The sequence below is a fragment of the Ciconia boyciana genome, chromosome 14 (genome assembly GCF_034638445.1).
Source record: "Ciconia boyciana chromosome 14, ASM3463844v1, whole genome shotgun sequence".
Classification (NCBI taxonomy): domain Eukaryota; kingdom Metazoa; phylum Chordata; class Aves; order Ciconiiformes; family Ciconiidae; genus Ciconia; species Ciconia boyciana.
Window position 1 is genome coordinate 6,521,032 of NC_132947.1, and position 16,712 is coordinate 6,537,743.

At 51.2% G+C, this 16,712-nt stretch overlaps 1 protein-coding gene and 1 long non-coding RNA gene across 5 annotated transcripts in view; one reads left to right on the forward strand and one right to left on the reverse strand.

Moving 5' to 3' along the window:
* Positions 1–2,977: 2,977 nt before the first annotated feature.
* On the reverse strand, positions 2,978–5,701 carry LOC140659337 (uncharacterized). Its single transcript, XR_012045101.1, has 3 exons — positions 4,457–5,701; positions 4,140–4,246; positions 2,978–3,282 (listed from the first exon to the last, which is right to left on the reverse strand). It is a non-coding gene; the product is annotated as an uncharacterized lncRNA (long non-coding RNA).
* A 141-nt stretch (positions 5,702–5,842) lies between these two features.
* The window catches only part of PMEPA1 (prostate transmembrane protein, androgen induced 1), a 52,510-nt gene continuing 41,640 nt past the window's right edge, over positions 5,843–16,712 (forward strand). For 2 of the 4 annotated variants that reach the window (XR_012045100.1, XM_072878858.1), the window contains exon 1: positions 5,851–6,426. Coding sequence is in view for 3 of the 4 variants with exons in the window: in XM_072878858.1 (XP_072734959.1) it covers positions 6,324–6,426 (103 nt within the window). In the remaining variant the exon portion in view is untranslated. Of the gene's footprint in view, positions 6,427–16,712 lie in introns of all 4 variants that reach the window. The other 2 variants (XM_072878860.1, XM_072878861.1) reach the window with 2 other exon arrangements.

Below are 16,712 nucleotides of genomic sequence, written 5' to 3' on the forward strand. Positions count from 1 at the left end.
CGCGGCGTGCTGTGCCCCGTGGGGGCCGTGGGGCCCCTGGCACCAGCCGTGTCATCCCTGCGTGGTACCGGCGGTCGGGGAACCACCCCCGGCCCCCGTGGCGGGCCCGGGTGGGCGGTGTGAGCGTGTTTGCCTGGGTGCGAGGCGCAGGGCCAGGGTGGGGGTTGTGCACCAGGGGTAACTCAAACCAGTGCCTCGCAACGAACCCCTTGCGGGTACCCCGCACCCCACCCCGGTGCTCTGGTGAGGCAGGGAGGAGGGCGAGGGCTCGCCCTGCGCTGCGTTTCAAGGCAGGGGCACCTTCAGAGCCTCCATCTTGAGCTCCCTCATGGCCCTTCCCTGTAGCGGGCACGCAGGGGCTCCGTGGGGCGATCCCGGGGCTGGTGAGGGCGTTGGGCTGCGGAGCGGTCGCAGCAGTTGTGTCTGGAGGTGCAGGGCAGGGGTGGCCGAGCGGCACCAGCCATTGCCCCGGCCGGGCAGGGCTGCCGCCTTCCTGGGAGCTACAGCCCCTTCACCGGCGTCAAGGCGGAAAAACGCAGAACAGAGCCTGGGTGTCTCTGATCGCACCTTTCATGCAAGAACCAAAAGAAACTAAACACAGAGGAATTGTTTTTTGGCGAATAAGAGTACGTTCGTGTGTGTGTATCTAACCGTGTATGTGGGTGTATGTGGGCATCGTATAAGGACAATTCCATCCATGAACTGTTTGCAGCTGCTCCACTTCTAAACCGCTCCACAGAAGGAGCCTGGCAGCAAAGCCGCTGCGAGTGGTTCAGAGCTGGCTTTCAGAATTACTCAAGTGCTTCCTCGGATGAGCTCGAAGTCTTCACTTCGGTATGTCAGCTCTCAGTCGGGGAGTTCAGGGTCACCTTTGTTTGCTTTCCAAAATGGCATTCCTTTCTCCAAAATGCCTGTTGTTCCATCGAGAGAAGTCAGGGATTATTTCATGTTTATGCATTTAAAACTCTTTCCTTAGCGCTTTTTTATTTTACATATGCCATCCTGGTTTTCCTAGCGCAGGAGAATGAAATGTTTTTGGCTGGGGAGCTGTGAATTCAGAGGGTGATTATTTTTTGTTAGTGAAGTGATATATTTCCTACCAGTGCCTCCAATAAAATGTAAAGGTAGGGTGGAGTCTTTCCAGTGACGTCAGCCAGAGTTATATCAGGCCCCAAATGAGACAGAATGGGTTGGAATAACATTCTGGTGGCTTCAGTAAAAATTTTCATTACAAACAAATACTCATGGAGTTTTTAGCCCTCCTGGTTGGGAACAAAACCTCCTAAATGGGACCCAACCCAGTGCTGTGCAGAGATGGAAAAACAGCACTTGGGAGGCAGCTGTGAACTGCCCGGGCTGGGGACAGCAGCTCCTGCCCCAGGGCCCTCGTCCCGAGGCCGCGGGTGGGCCGAGGAGGGGCTGCCAGCGAGGGAGGAGAGGGCAGGGGAGGGTATTTCGGAGCCTGTTACCTGGGATAGCGTTCGAGGTAGGTTGAAGTCTGGGAAGGAAAATGCCGTTCCAAACAAGGATGAGGGCTTGTCTACCGGAGACTTAACTCTCAGTATCTCGTACGCTTTAAGTCGTACCTGAGATGTAGCTGTACTGACTTTCAAAGGCAAACAAGCCCTTAGCTAAAACTGGTGAGCATCTGCGTCCCTGCCCGGCGCTGTTCTCTGTTCTGACTGTTAGGGCAAAAACTTGAGTTTCTGGTACCAAACAGTTAAAAAAAATAAATTAAGAGGTTAGTCACCAGAAAGTGGAAACCATGTCTGGAATTGTTAGAAATAAGGCTTGCTTGAAAATAAATATAGAATTATTCACCATGGTAACTATTGCCCTATTGCGTTAGTGCATATCGATTTAACATTAATCCAAAGACTAATGCTGTGAAATATTTGGTCTCTTTAATGGACAACTGTTTAGTTAACAAATCTTTGGGGAGTTGTGGAGTTTTTTGTTTTGTTTTTCCTTGGATCGCGTCAGCCACTTTTGGAAGAAAATTATTTGACTCTTAGGGTTACTTATTTCTCACATAGATCTCTCTTTCCAATTACACTTTATGAATTTACCCTTAGTGCTGCACTATAATAATTACGCGGGGTCACTCAAATCTTTAACTGATGCTGGAGTGTTGCAGTGAGGAATAAAAGGAAGGATTTAAATGTGACCGCACAGGCAAATGCCTGACTTCTGGTCTGGCAATGAGTGAAATTATATTATAGTCCAAAACTAGATAGAGCAGACTGATGCCTTCATGTCGTTCAGTTTGTCCAAGGACCTTCTTGAGGCTCCTGTGTGTCCCTTTCCACGGATGAAGAGCCTGAGGCACAGCGAGCAGCCCCGGCTCACTCTGAAATTTTGTGGCAAAACCCACAACATCTTGCAGTGCCAGACTCACCCTGGAGCCATCAGAGGTGTCTCGAGGGAGAACATAAAAAGAAACTGAAAAAAGCTGATCAGTGACAGAATACAGGAGCCAAAATCAACAAAAGTGTATTCTGGAAGTATCCCACCAGCCGAGCAGCACTCGCTGCTGCTACAGAAGAAACTCTGACAAACGGCAGTGGGCTGGAGGGGGGATAGCGTTATTACAAAGAAGAGGGTGAAGCGTTTAAAGTTCGCTCATGTACTTTTAATTTTTACAAGCCTATCTGGGATGACTTTAATTATTTTTTCTTAAATCATGGTGGAAAAATGCTGATTGTTCTTAAAGCCACATGAGTCGTTCAGATGAAATCAGGATGGTGGTAAACAGTGCATTTTTAAACCAGCATCGACTTGCAAACAGTTATTTTTCTTTTTTCTTTTTTTTTTCTTCTAAGGAAGGTTAGGAAGATGTGTGAACTTGCAGCAGCCTGCATCTGAAACTGGAGCCTTTATCCACCAAAGCTTTGCAAACTTGTAAAAACTCCCCCTAGAACAAGCTGGCTGATTCACGGCGTGAGGGCGGACGCCTTTCCCGCTGCCGGAGCCGGCTCTTCCGCAGCTCAGTTGCAACCTGGGCACCGGGTCCTCCCAGCCTGCGCTTGCTCAGCCATCAGCGCGTGGACTGGTCTGGTTAGGGCCCGTGAGATGCCGCCACCAAGGCTCCTTCTGCCACAGCGCCCATCCCCAGCACGTCCTGCCTGCGAACAGGCTTCCAGCCGTGCCCTTCCAGGTGCGGCCCCGTCTCCCGTTCCCTGGGCCCATGGGTGATGCCGCGCCAGTTTGCGAAAGGCAAAGCCATGCTTGTTGCAGCAGAGAGAGCAGAGGACTCTGTAACCCGCCAGTCAAGGAACTGACCTGCCACAGAAGAATAATATATTACTTAAAGCTGCATTGACTTGCTTAAGACCATTTAAGGATGTATCATGTGTGTGTCTTAAAATACAAGAATTATGAATCAAACACTACCCATGGCTGCATCCACGCAGCCGACGAACTCGGAGGGCTTGGCAGCAGTGGCCGGGCTGGTGCTGGCAGGCTGCTGGCGGCTGGTAGGACACGAGGAAGCATGTAGTGTTCACCTTGACTTATTTATGGACGTAATTTTTTTTTTAAGTGCGAAGGACTGTTAGTTGCAAGCTGGTGGGCTCGGCTTAGCTTACAGCCACCTTTTCTGGCCAGTCAGGCAAGGTCCATTGGAAAAGGGTCTCTAATATTCAGCTGCCAAGTGTTTTAAAAAGAGAAAAATATATTTCCAGCTAAATAATAATAAAAGTGGGTTGACTGATAAAGCTATCTGAACTGGCATTTGTCTTCAGAGTTTTGACTGTGTGTGTGCCTTGCTGGGGCTTGTGGGCTCCCACCCGCCTGAGGCCCTTGTCCCTGTAACAGGGATAACGTTGCTTCACATTTTCACAAAGCATTTCTAGAAATCTGCCCGGCACAAAAGAAACGGAGACTCCAGGACCAACCTGAAGGAATCGACCGAAAGGCAAGTAAGAATTACTCCTCCTGCGTTACCAGTGACGAAACTGAGGCTGGGAACAAAATATAAAAACAGGACTGGAAATGCTTTATTTCCAGTTCTAGCGTAGATTTTTTTTTCAGGTGAGTGTCCTTCCTCTCCCAGGCCTGCACACTAACCCCCACCGCTGGTGCCGCGCCCCGCGCCGCTCCCCCTGCGTTTGGGGAACGGCACTCGTAGGATAACTCACGTCTGCTCAGCACTGGGAAGCACAAACTTCTCAAAGCTCGTTTCCATCCGAGCTGCAAGATCCTCTTCCGTGTTTCCTTTGGATTAGTAATTGTTGGGAGTTACCATCTGTCAAGTGGCAAAGAGTAAAAGATTAAACAACCTGGCAATTCCTTGTTCCTCCTCTTCAGGCATTTTCACAGGACTGGATGGGGCCGCAGGAGTAAAGCACAGGCGTGTATTTAACATTAGTTTGCAAGTAGTCATGTAGAAATAAATTCCATTTTTGGGGGGAGGAATAAAGGTTAAACCGTACCAGTGAGTGCCACTGTGCCTGACCTGACCCTGGTGGGATTCGTCTTGTGTGATTGCCATCCGTCTTGTGTGATTGCTACAGCTTTGTACAAGAGTTGGGTTGGTCGCCTGTCCCCTTCTCGGTGCCATCTTCCCGGCAGCGTCTCTGGGGAGCACAGCCCCAGCTGGCGGCCCTTCAGATACTTCCAAATCCTAAATCGGAGCTATCAAGAATGATGGGAAAATATGCTTTCTTAGAAGATAACTGAAGCTGTCTTCATCTCCCAGTAAGAGGATTCACCAAGTATTATAGCAGCTACTTCGCACCACTATAGTTAAGCTTGTTTCAGCATTTTCATTATAAACCTGTTTTCACAGGTTTATTTCCCAGGAAAAAAAAAAAAAAATCTCTCTTGGCTAAAACTTGGCACGTGGAGTACTGAGGGAAAAGATGATGTTTTTTCCTTTTACCTGTCTAAAAAGTGAATGGGGTCACTCCATTTTATAGTGGGCGGTTTGAAAGAAAAATGGGAGTTTCTCTGCCTGAAATAGTTTCGGAGCTTTGTAGAAGAAAGCAGCATTGGTGGCATTAATGCTGGAGCTAACAGCGGAGTTTGCACCAAGTTCAGCCACGGCCAAATCGACAGCTACAGGTTTCATCCCCCCGTTGTCCTAAATCCGGGTAAAGAACCCGGATTTGGGACACCACCCCCATTTCTTTTCCGATCTTTCCCATTTTTTCTTTGAAATGCTGCATCTGGGGACCGTCTGTGCAAAGAAAGCCGAAGGCTCCGTGGCTCTCCTGCTGCGGTGCCTGGGGCCGACGGGGGGGCTCGGCAGTCAGGCTGCGGCGGCTCGGGTGGGCGGCGTGGGACTCAGCCAGGCCCGCGCGTGGTTTTCCTGCAGGATGGCCAAACCCAGACGCTTTCGGGGCCGGTTTGCAACATCACCGCGAGGTCCCACCGCCGCCGGCGGAGGGCGGGAGCGGCGGGTGCAGCCGGCCCACGCGTGCCGCAGCACCCGCCTCGCAAGGGTGGGCTTGGCAGTGCGGACGATAAATAGAAAACCGTGCGATTCGGGTGGGCGAGACCCCCGCCCTCCCCGGGGGGCGGGAGCGCGGCGCAGGCCGGGGGGCCGCCACCGGCCTTCGGCTTTTTGGGCGCCGACCCGGCGCTGCTCCCCCGCGGTGAGCGCCGCCGGCCGCCCGGCAGCCCTGGCGAAGGCCGCCCTGCCGCTGCTAGCCCCCCCCGGGCGAGCACCCAGCCTGCGCGAGGCGGCCCGGACCCCGCGCGGGGCAGCGCGGGGCGCGCGCCCGCCGAGCCCCCGCCTCCTCCCCCCCCCCCCCTACCCCGCCCGGCGGCGGCGGCGGCGGCGCGAGGGAGAGGGCGGTCCCCGTCTGGCGCTGACGTCACGGAGCCCGCCCGCGGCTGGTGGCGGCGCGCGGCCGCGTCCCCGTGGCCGTGAATGAGCGCGGGGGGCGGGAGCGGAGCGGGGAGCGGGGAGCGGGCGGGCCGCGCTCCCACCGCGCTCCCACCGCGCCGCGCCGCTCCGCCGCGCCCCACAAAAGTGCGGGGCTGCCGCGGCCGGGCCCAGCCCAGCCGCTTCCCGGGCCGGAGGGGGCGCGGAGCAGCCGAGCCGCGCCGTGCTGAGCCGAGCCGAGCCGCGCCGAGCCGAGCCGAGCCGCGCCGAGCCGTGCTGAGCCGCTGCGGGGGGCGCTGCGCCGCGCCGCGCCGGGCTGGGTTTTTTATTTCCAATTTTTGATCGCAGCTGCATTTCCCTCCCCCCGCCCCCCCGCGCCGAGGAGGAGCCCCGGCTTTATGTGGTGCTGCCCGGAGAGCGCTCGGCGGCCGTGAAGTTCTTTGTGTCGCCGTCGCCTTCTTTTTTTTTTTTTTTCTTTTTTTTTTTTTTTTAAATGTATAACTTCATGGGTCTGAACAGCACGGCCGTAGCTATTCAGCCCAATGTGTCCTGCACATGCAACTGCAAAAGGTCTTTGTTCCAGAGCATGGAGATCAGTAAGTACTTGTCCTGCTGCTGCCGCGGCGCCGGCCCCGACTTCCCCGGGTGTGGGTGCGAGGGTGCGGGGGTGCGCGGCGGCTCTCTCGCTCCGCGGTGCCCCGCGCCCCCGCCGCGGGCAGGGAAGTTTCCGCGGGGGCTCCCGGCAGCGCCGGGACCCTTCGCTGCGATGCGCTTTCTCCGAGTGATTATTACTATTCTTTTCCTCCTCCGTGCGAGCTCCGATCTCTCATCTGTCGCTGTGGGCTGTCCAGTGCGCCAGCGAGTGCGTGACACGGCGTGACAGTGCGCGGCGGCGGGCCGGGGGCGGGCGGGTCCCGGCGGGACGGGCTGCTGGAGCGGCCCCGGTCGCAGCCTCCCCCCGGTCGCAGCCTCCCCCGGCACAGCCTCCCCCGGCACAGCCTCCCCGGGCTGCCTGCGGAGCGCGGCCGCTCCCGCGCTCTCCTCTCCCCCCGCTCCCTCCCGGCATCGGTCCCAGCTCTTCCCCATCTCGGCTCCGTCGCCACCCGCGTCTCGCCCCTTCCCCCGCGGCTCGGCCCCGGCGATGCTCCGGCTGGTGCAGCCGCCCCTGCCCCGCGTGTCCGTCTGCCCCGCGCGTTTCCTTCCTGCGGCGGGTGATGCTGGGGGGCCCCGGCCCCCGGGGCTCCTCCGGGGGTCTTCACTCGCCCCGGTGTAAATCACCTTCTCGTTACTGGGGTGGGGGGAGCACTGCCGTCCAGACACCCGAGTAGGGCTTATACTGGGGAGCCTGTTCCCCCCGCTTCCAGCCCCTGGGGGCTTTTTGTTATGAAGGGCTATTTGCCTTTTCTTAACTAATATTTTTCGACCCTCTCAGAGTAGCAGTGAGTGCAGTGCCTGACCTAAATATCCACTACTTTCCGGTTTGCTCTTTCCCTCTTGGAAATGAAGTGCATGGAGGTGAGAGAGAAAGAATACTATTGCTGAGGAAAGAGAAATGAGTTGGTTTCTCTGGCAATTTAAAGCGAATGGTATTTTCTGTAAAGGGAAGGGTTTCAAGGCATCCCAGGCTGGGTGGGTTGTCAGGACTGTACCCTGCTTAACACCTTGTCCTGTGCCGTGAAATCTAAGCCCTACACAGACTAATGCAAAACGGCCCAAAATGAAAACTTGGGAAAGAGTCTGGATTTTGCATATATTCCTGGCACTGCGATAGGGCAGGCTCGTGCTCGGTGCGTGCAGGGGAAAGTCAGCTGAGCTGTGCCTGTTTCTGCTAGCACAGGATTTGCCCCGTTACCTCCAGCGGGGTTGCAGAGCAGTATTTTGGAGCCAGCATCTGTCCCTTGGTATTTTGGATGGCTTTTGTCCAGTGTCATCTGCCTTCGCCTTCTCCGGTTTCATCGTTGTTTAATTCAGGTGTCTGAGTCCTGGAGAAGGTCTGTAGGCATTTGTATACCGGGTACTAAAATATGTTCATTCTGAATTTTAGCATAAACCATACCCTTTGTACTGTATGCACATTTAATCTTGATTTAATCTCATTCGTGTTCAGACAAAACTAAGCTGGATTTGCCTGATTTTATTAACACTACCAGTACTGAATAGACCATTATTCTTTCCTGACTTTAACAGGCCGGGCTAGATGTGCATACCAATAGCAGTGTATAAATAATGAAGATACAGTTCTTTTTTGTGTCAGCCAGTTGGTGAACATAAACTGTGTCCCACAGAATTGCAAGGATGAGAGACTTTACTTTGCGTCTGATCAAGGCTCATGGTTATGATAAAAGTTGTGAATTAAAATGTGTAATGTCTTTTGAAGAAAAAGCTTCTCTTCCAGTCTAACTCTTGGCATGAGGTTTTGTTGGAACAACTCAGGCTTTTAATTTCATTCCTTGACTTTTTAGAAATAGCATATTTTATATTTTCTTTCCCGTTTTTTCGGCGTATGAAAGGCTTGATAGGAGGCAGGTGCCAGTTATGGATGGAGGGTGTGAAAGGCTGGGGACAGTGAAGTATACTGGATACCTTGCCTGAATTCGGATGGGTGTTGCGGGAGCCTCGTGCCTGATGCCATACGGCTCCCGAGGTCCTTCCCCGGCTTGTCCCCTGCCAGCACTGCGCCTGTCCCCCTGTGCCAGCCACTCAGCTCTGGGGTCTTGACACTCAGGCGCTGAGTTCCCATTAGCTCCCAGGAGCCTTGGGCCGAGCTCCCTTAATGCTGCCCTTCCTTATTTCGTTTTCGGATAGGTTTCTTTATCGCCAATGTTATTTATTTATTTCCTGCCGATGGCGGGCAGCATTAGCTCACCTCTGTGCTCCAGGAGGGCTTTGGCTGCACTGCAGGGGCTGTTACCTGATCGCTTCCTCCACCTGGGTTCAGAGGGAAGGACAGAGCTGAGCCTCCCTGAGATAAATTCATTATACAGCTTTTTCCCCTCTCCGATCGCTTGATTTCATTTATCTTTCTAATACGACTTTGAGGGAACCTCAGAGCAGCTACCACCAGATGCTATTTAATTTCCTAGCCAAAAGTTACCACGCAGGAATGCTTCCGGAAAGCGGCATAACTGTAAACTCTTTTAATTTAACCCTCTAATTAGGTTAACTGTACAACTGATCCCCAAAAATATTTCTTTGCAGGCTTTATTCCGTATGGCAGGCTGCGGCGCTGCGGTGGAGGAAGCAGCTGGTTTCTGTGTGTGGCACTCCCAGATTAGGATTATAAAAGGGCTTTTTGGGGGCGGGGGTGCGGAGTCTCGCCCGCCGGGGCCGTAGTGCCAATATGCCGGGCAGCGTTAAGCAGCCAGACGTCTGCGGCAGTGGTCTCTAATCGCTTCGGCTGGGTGAAAGAGGTCAGGGGTGATTGTCGTGGCGGAAGAGTCTGTAAATAACTAATTATTTGGCGCAGGGAGCGGAGCGAGGCTCCGAGCCTGCCTCCCCGCTGGCTTCCCCGCTCACTTGCCCAGGGCAGCTTGGCTCCTGCCGCCGGCTGGGTCAGCGCGAACCACCGGGGCCTGACCGCCCCGGCCAGCGCCGCGGCCCCGGCGACGGGGGGGCCTCGCGCGCTGGGGCTCAAGGGCTGCTTCGCACCCCGCGGGGACGTCTCCCAGAGGGCTTGGGTGCCAAGGCTGGGGTTCCTGCCTCCGCGGGCATCCCTGCGAGAGGATGGCTTCAGGCACGGGGCGTGAGGGCAGGTCTGTCTCTGGGCTGGTGGCTCTCGGCAGAGGCTTTGCTCGTGCAGTAACGTTAGCCGAAGCGTTCGGGAGTTTGAGAGGCGTCGTAACGTCTCCCGGAGGAGGTGAGGCCGTTCCCCTCGGCCGGCAGCAGCGCTGTGATGCCGGAGTCAGAGCGGCGTGCCCGGCCGGTGGCGGGCTGGGGCGAGCGAACCGTGAGAGCAGGTTTCTGTCCAAGCGAGGACTTCTAGGTTTTCACATTCTTTGGTTTAATAACAACCCAAACGCAGATGGCTCAAGCAGGGATCACGTCTCCTTTCCGCTTCAGACTGCTTTTTTGGCAAATACGTTTCTTTCCTGACACTGTGTCAATGGCAGTTACGGCTTCTTCCAAGGGCGGAGTGGATAACAGCCGTGTACTTCTTTATCCATGTCCCCCCGCCCAGGTTTTCCTCCAGGAGGTAGGGACATGGAGGGAAGCCAGAGCTGCTACCAGTGTTTCAGCAAGCTAGAGAGTGTTTGCCCAGAGCGTGTTCAGTTTGTGGCATCTCAGTTTGACTTCAGCCAAACCGGGGAGTTCCCTGTGTCTGGCTCTGGCCATGTGTCCATGACAAGCGCTGCTTTTTGCCGAGGTCAGCATCCCAAGCTACGACCCAGGAGGAGCGGAGCACGGATGGCTTTTGGTTATGGTGGCCTGAGAACTGTCTTGTGTGTGCCCTTGGCCCTCCCCGGGGACCCTGGCAGTCTGCGGTCCCAGCTCTGCGGGTCCCACCTCTCATACCCAGGGCAGCAGGGAAAGTCCTAATTCCCTGAGCCTGGAGAGCACAGGGGTCTTAAAATTACAGTTTATTTTGTGCCCTTAGGCAGTGATTTTAATCTTAGTGTTTTATAATCAGTGTTGAATGGCAGAATGAAAAGACACAGAGGAGGAAATGGAGGGAAAATAGTCAAACTTTGTTTTTTTCCTCTGGGTGAACACCTGGATTGTGTTGTGCTGCACAGCGGGACTGGCACACACACGGCACCAGAGGTGATCCTATATAATCAGAGGTGATCATACATAATGCAAAGTGGAGACAAGACACGGCTAATTCTTCTTTTTCAGTCAGTATCAGGGTATATTCAGAGGAGGATGTTTGACACAGTAAGTCCTGTTACCTTCTGCCATTGAAGGCATCCTCTACCCCCTGAATAAGCCTCTGGTTTGCCTTTGTTTTATTTAGTAGTATGTCTTCAGATCCTGGTTGTGAGAGGACCGGCACTGAAGGGTGTGTGGGAAACAGCAACCATATTCCTTTCCTTAAAGCCAGGAATTCCCAAAGTAGGGTCTGGGATCACCTCTACATTTTCAGGGTGTTGAATTAGCCAAACTGCCACTGCTTCCTTTGCAGATGGAGAGAAGAGTACCTACAAATGTACCTACAAAAGTACCTACAAATGTAGGTACTCTTACTTATTTTTATTTGCTGTTGCTCACCACATATACTAATATTTTTAGTTTTCCCAGGCTGAGAGTTGGTGGCTAGATAAATCCAGTTTTAGAATGAATTTGTAAACCTAAATTATAAATGGATAGACGTGAGGAGACCTTTCCAAGGGAAGTACCAAAATACATGGTGTCACTAATAGACAGTAATTACAATCCAGCTTCATTCCTGAGTAACTCATTGTACAGTCATGTCTGTTGGTCTTGTTTCAGGTAATAGCAACCGCCAGAATTTGGTAACCCTAATTAGCTAAAAAAGGTCATTTATTTGCAATGGTGTTTCATGTAAAAACTGACTACCAGTTTGCTTCCTGGAAGGAGATCCCGTGCGTGGCGTGCGGTTTGTCTTATCAGATCCCTCAAGTTCTCCGATACGCAGTGCATCTGTTGTTGGTGTGCTTCATCAAAGTAATAAAGTCTGGCTGGAAAGCCTGCGAGGAGAGAGGTACAAGGGCCACTTCGCTGCGATTAAGTGGAAACTTGGTTCACACCAGGAGCATACTCCCAGACGTCCATAAAACAAAAGAATCATTAACGTAGACAGGGATGTTTTACGCAGTGTTCTTCCTGTCTGTGTGGCTAAATTGCTAGGTGATTATTTTATAATTATTTTGGGTGGCAGAAGGTAGGTCACTTGGGCAGATCCCAGGTGAGGAAACACATCAGAGACCTGCTCTGGCTGCGAGCAGCGTGGCCGAGTCTGGTCCCAGAGGGGAACAGGGAGGATTTCGGCACAAGGCCTCCGTGAGAGCAGGATCTGACCCCTCATCTCCGTCTTTCAGAGCTGATGGTGTGGGCTGCTGCATTGCTGCTTCCTTGCTGCACTGAACATCATGGCGGTCTTGGAGCTCCTTGCGGAACGATGCGTGAGCGCAGGGTGTAATGGAGCGGTGTAACAGCAATACCGGTGTTAAGCACAGTGCTGCCGTGGCAGGAATAAGCTCCCTGAGCTGTCAGCACTTCAGTGCTTGCAGGATGAGGCCATATACGTATGCACCTCTGAGACCTGACAAGTTTTCAATACTTGAAAAAGTATCGGGGTAGTGTCTGAAAAAGTATCGGGGTAGTGTCTGCGTGTGTATACAGGCATAAATGCACTCGTGAAAGTTAATTGATTTAGTAATACAAGAAAGTAGATCAAAATGAACTGGTTCATTAAATAGTTGGTAACCAGAGAAAGGAGTTGTGGGGTTTGGGTTTTTTGTTTGTTTTTTTTAAAAGCAGATAGATTTCAGCTGTAGAAGTTTATCATCCAAATCAGAGGATTTGGGGAGCTATTGAGAGTAAAGAGAGCTTTGATGATTTGGCAAGGAGTACAGCTTCTAAGGCAGCACTTTGATCTGCATTTTAAATGCTTCTTTGTAATGACAGTTTCACAATTTCTTTTCTCGTTTTAAGTCAGTTTTGCAGAGGTATGTTTTGAGAGAAAATAGTAACAGCACACATTATTCTTGTTGGCTTTGGAGCCAGCTAGAACTTGTAGTTCATCCCAGATCTTTTGGCTGCTGTGGTAAATTTATGATTATACCAAAAAGGAAATTAGTAGAAATGTTAAATATTATCAAAGCTTTGCAAATCTTTTGAAATATCTCCAGTGTGAAACCTAAGCTTGCATTAGCATTTTTGCTGCGGTATGTTGTACAGTATTTATTTAAGTATCCACCTAATACTGCAGGTTCCCAATTTAGGTTTTTTTTCCTTCTAAAGGACACGTTACTGTTTAGCACGTGCATCCTTTTAGTCTTGCGTTGCACCTGAAGACCTTGATTCTAGTGACTCAAGCTTTCTAAAGACAGCCCAGTGCTGCTGTAGTGATGCTATTGGGAGCCTTTTTCTTCCCCTTCTATCTACAGCACATCCTCAGATAAACTCTCGTTGGAGGGAGAAGCTTGTTGTCGCCTACGTATTCTTATACAAGAGAGCTTGTTGCATTAATTTATGTAGCATGGGTAGAGTAGGGGACAGGGTAGGAATTGGGAATGCTTATTAAGGTTTTCATTTAAATCTGGCATAGCATCTTTCCTTCTTGTAGCCAGTTTGGGGTAGGGTCTATACCTCTCTTGGGAAATCAGCAGCCTTAAGGGTGAGGGACAAATAAGCAAGTTTTCCCAAATTGATTTAGAGCTGTGGGGTAGTTCTTCTGGTGCTGTTTTTGGCCTCTCCTGAGCTGTGACTCTAAGCTGTACCAGGCTGGCAGCTCTCTGCTTGTGGACCAAGTTCAGCTGGTGTGTAGAAGAGGGCACACATTTCATTTGCAAGCTAAATTAGCCTGTGAAGTTGGGTCTTCAGTTACATGTAAAGGGTGGCATCACTAGAAGGCCTTAGACCAATAGCATGGTGTATACATTTAACTTAACATCCTTTTCCAAACTGTCAGTGACCTTGTTCAGTTGGACATCATCCTTGTTATTCTGCTTGTTCTTCTGTTATTCATCTTGTTCTCTCTGGTACAGGATGCTGATTTGGAGCATGTTGAGGCTGTGTGGCCCTGAGACTTGCAAATTCAGCCATCATACTCACAGATGCTACAACCAGTGCACTGGTGCATATTGCAGGCTCAGGTTGGCACCAAGTCCACCATCACCTTTAGATTTTTTTTTAAGTTAACACTACTTTTTCACTGCATACAGCAAGGTAGTGTTGCTAAGGTCGTAATCAATACAGTATCCCCTTTTTTCTCCAAATAGTCAGACTTCCAATTTCTCATTGACCCAAGACTAGGTTTATGCTCCATCTAGAAGAGGATGTGTTTTTCTCTGTGTGTGGTCTGTGTTAGTGTTGTCACAGGCTGTGGCGTTACATAAAGATACCTTGCACGTCTTTTAAAACTTGCTTCACAAGTTGTCAGTGTTGGTGGATGTCCACAGTGCTTTCAAATGGTTCATACATTTGTGGTCAGTGTATTCAGCCTCACACGTATCTTTGCCTCAGACTGGCTAATTTTTCACTTGCATTATACATTCAAAAACGTGCATTTAGAAAGGCAAGTGCTTTTGCACATGGCAGTTCTCTGATCCATTCATGAGACCCTGCTCGTGCCCACAGTGCTGAGGAACTGTGCTTGTCATGGTTTGCTGGCGTGAGGTGTGTGCACTTCAGCAGGTGCAACAGGATTTCCCACGTTTGCAAACTTGGCCCAAGCAACCCAGCAAAGCAGAATTTAGCCTTGGAGAATGAAAGCTGATTAACCCCCAGGCTTGGAGCATACCAAGAATGAAAAGAGGTACTTGCACAAAAATCAATACTACTTTTCAAGAACATACGCAGGACGTGGTTTGGGGATTTTTTTCCATCTCTTCATTCTGTCCAATATGTTAAGTAGCTGGTTTGTTACTCTAACCCCCTACAAATGATTGTCAGTAATAATTCTGTAAAACTATGAATCAACTCTGCATGACTTTGTGCAAATAGACTGAGTAATTTCTTTGTTCTTTTCTTCTTACTTTGTAATTGGAGTCTGTAAAAGCCCAAAGGTTTGGTCTTGTGGAAAGCATGATTCATTTATTGGTGTCTGTGCCGACTAGTTATCTTTCAGTAATTCCAAAGTGCTGCTACAAGCCAAGAGTGATTCATACATGGCTAAGTGCACAAACAAATGGGGTCATGGCCATCTGCAGAAACTTTTCTAATCTATTTATGGTATCGGAGAAAGAAGTGGGTGTATTAAGGATGATGGAATAGGTGTCAATTACATTAGTGAATATAACCGGTTAAGTAACGCTAACCATTACTCAAAACCACATCTGCTCATTGCTAAAGATCATGACAGTAGGTCCTATTTAAATGTTAACATAGGTCCGATATGAGAGATGGATTGAGTGTCTAGCTCCTAAGGAGCTCCCCATCATAACTGCTATGGTAGTCTCTGCTACCTTCCTTGAGATTCAGACGTTAACTTGCACTATGAGTATTTGTAGGAGCAAAGTCTGTCTCTTTGCTGTTGCAGACCTCAGTCATTATATGCTTTACATGCAGGGTTTTGCCTAATACTTAATTAACTTGCCATTGATAATCAGTGGTAGGGTTTCGCATTTGCACATCATGTCTGTGCAACATCTTAGTAGAGACAGTGGTGCTCAGCTGAGTCGGTCCTCCTTCCAAATGCATCTTCAGTGCTTTAAAATCTCAGAGGGAAGACGGCCTGCATCTTACGAGGTAGCCTTTCTCTACTTCCGTCCCATTTCACTAACTGTGAGAATTAATTTTCCCCTTCGTAACTGATAACAAAACAGCCCTGGCTGCAGCTGCGTCAGAATTGCTTTGTTCAGATTTTAGTCTTTCGCTTTGCGGGAGGCAGTTTGCTCCTGCCATGCTCATGGCTGGAGGAGCCAGGCCCTGGGGCTGGCTCTTGGGTGCCCGAGTTGAACGTGGGAAGGAGGAAGTTTGAGACTAGCCACAGAAAATAGCAGGGGCAAGAAGCACTCCTGGGGCGTATGGATGAGGGCAGCTGCCGGGCTCGCTCCAGACTGCTTACTGCCAGTGCCTGCCTGCTCTTCAGTCTTGCACGCTGCAGCTGGGGTTTGCACCTGAGATACGCGTGTCCAACAAGATCTTGCGCTTGCAGAGCACGCGATGGTCTCACAGTGCTTTAGAAACATCCCACATCTGCAGGATGGATGAGCGTTACTCCGAAGGCGAGCTGGAGGCACAGGTGGACCAGTGCCGAGAGGTTTGGAAGCATCTGTGGCCCCATCTCCCCGAGTCCCAGGAGACTCATGCAGTCACTGCTTGGTTGCATTTCATTTCTAAAGGACTCAACTGGAGCACAGAGCTCATGGACTCAAATTTCTGTAAATTGAATTTAAGCATCGGCGCTGGCCAAAAATATGGAAGAATTTGGCAACATGTCGTTGTTGTCCTGTTACTGACGTTTTGAACGCTGTGACCGCTTCTGCTGCACCCTCGCTGCACGCGCTCTCACGGAGGGAGACGGGGCCCTGGCTGACGCACGGAGTATGCTGCGGAGGGGGAAGTGACCCAGACTTTTGCCCAGAGGACTGATGAGCCTCTCCTGATGTCTGAACAGCTTTCTTCTTCTGCCCTTGCTTTATTTAAGTCAACAGATTGTGTAAGCCACATGCTAGATTTACCTGCAGGGCAAGTGGGAAGGAAGCAGTGCCATTTGGATGAAATCCCAAAAGATGTCTAACCACTGAGCGTTGAGACTAACATTTCAAAGCCTGAGTCCCTACAACCGTCCTCCCGAATCTGCTCGCCCACTCCTCCATCCCTGTGCAACGCACCCGTGGCTTCGGCTGCCGTGGACAAGTCCCGAGGAAGCTGCCTGCTGCGGCTGCTTGCCAGTGGGTCTGCTGTGGGTTCGGCTTTGTGCTGAGCGAGCTTGGAAATTCTTCCCCTTAGTAGTTTCTGGTTAATACTATAATTAATACTGTTATTTCTAATAAAAACAAAAAATCCCCCCCAAAGCGAAGCTGTGCCCCGAGCCTCCTGCACCCTCCTGTGCTGTGTTTCCTGGGGTGCTGAGGGCACCGGCCGGCTGCTAGAGCCGCAGGGATCAAATCCACAGCTCAGTAGCTTAAATGACCCAGGGCTGGACTTGTTCTGGGTGCATGCTCCAGACTTGAAACCCAGCTGGATTTCTTTGTGCTCCTTACAAGTATCGGTGCAATGAGACCCGGTTCCTCGAGAGTCGGAGAGCATCGGT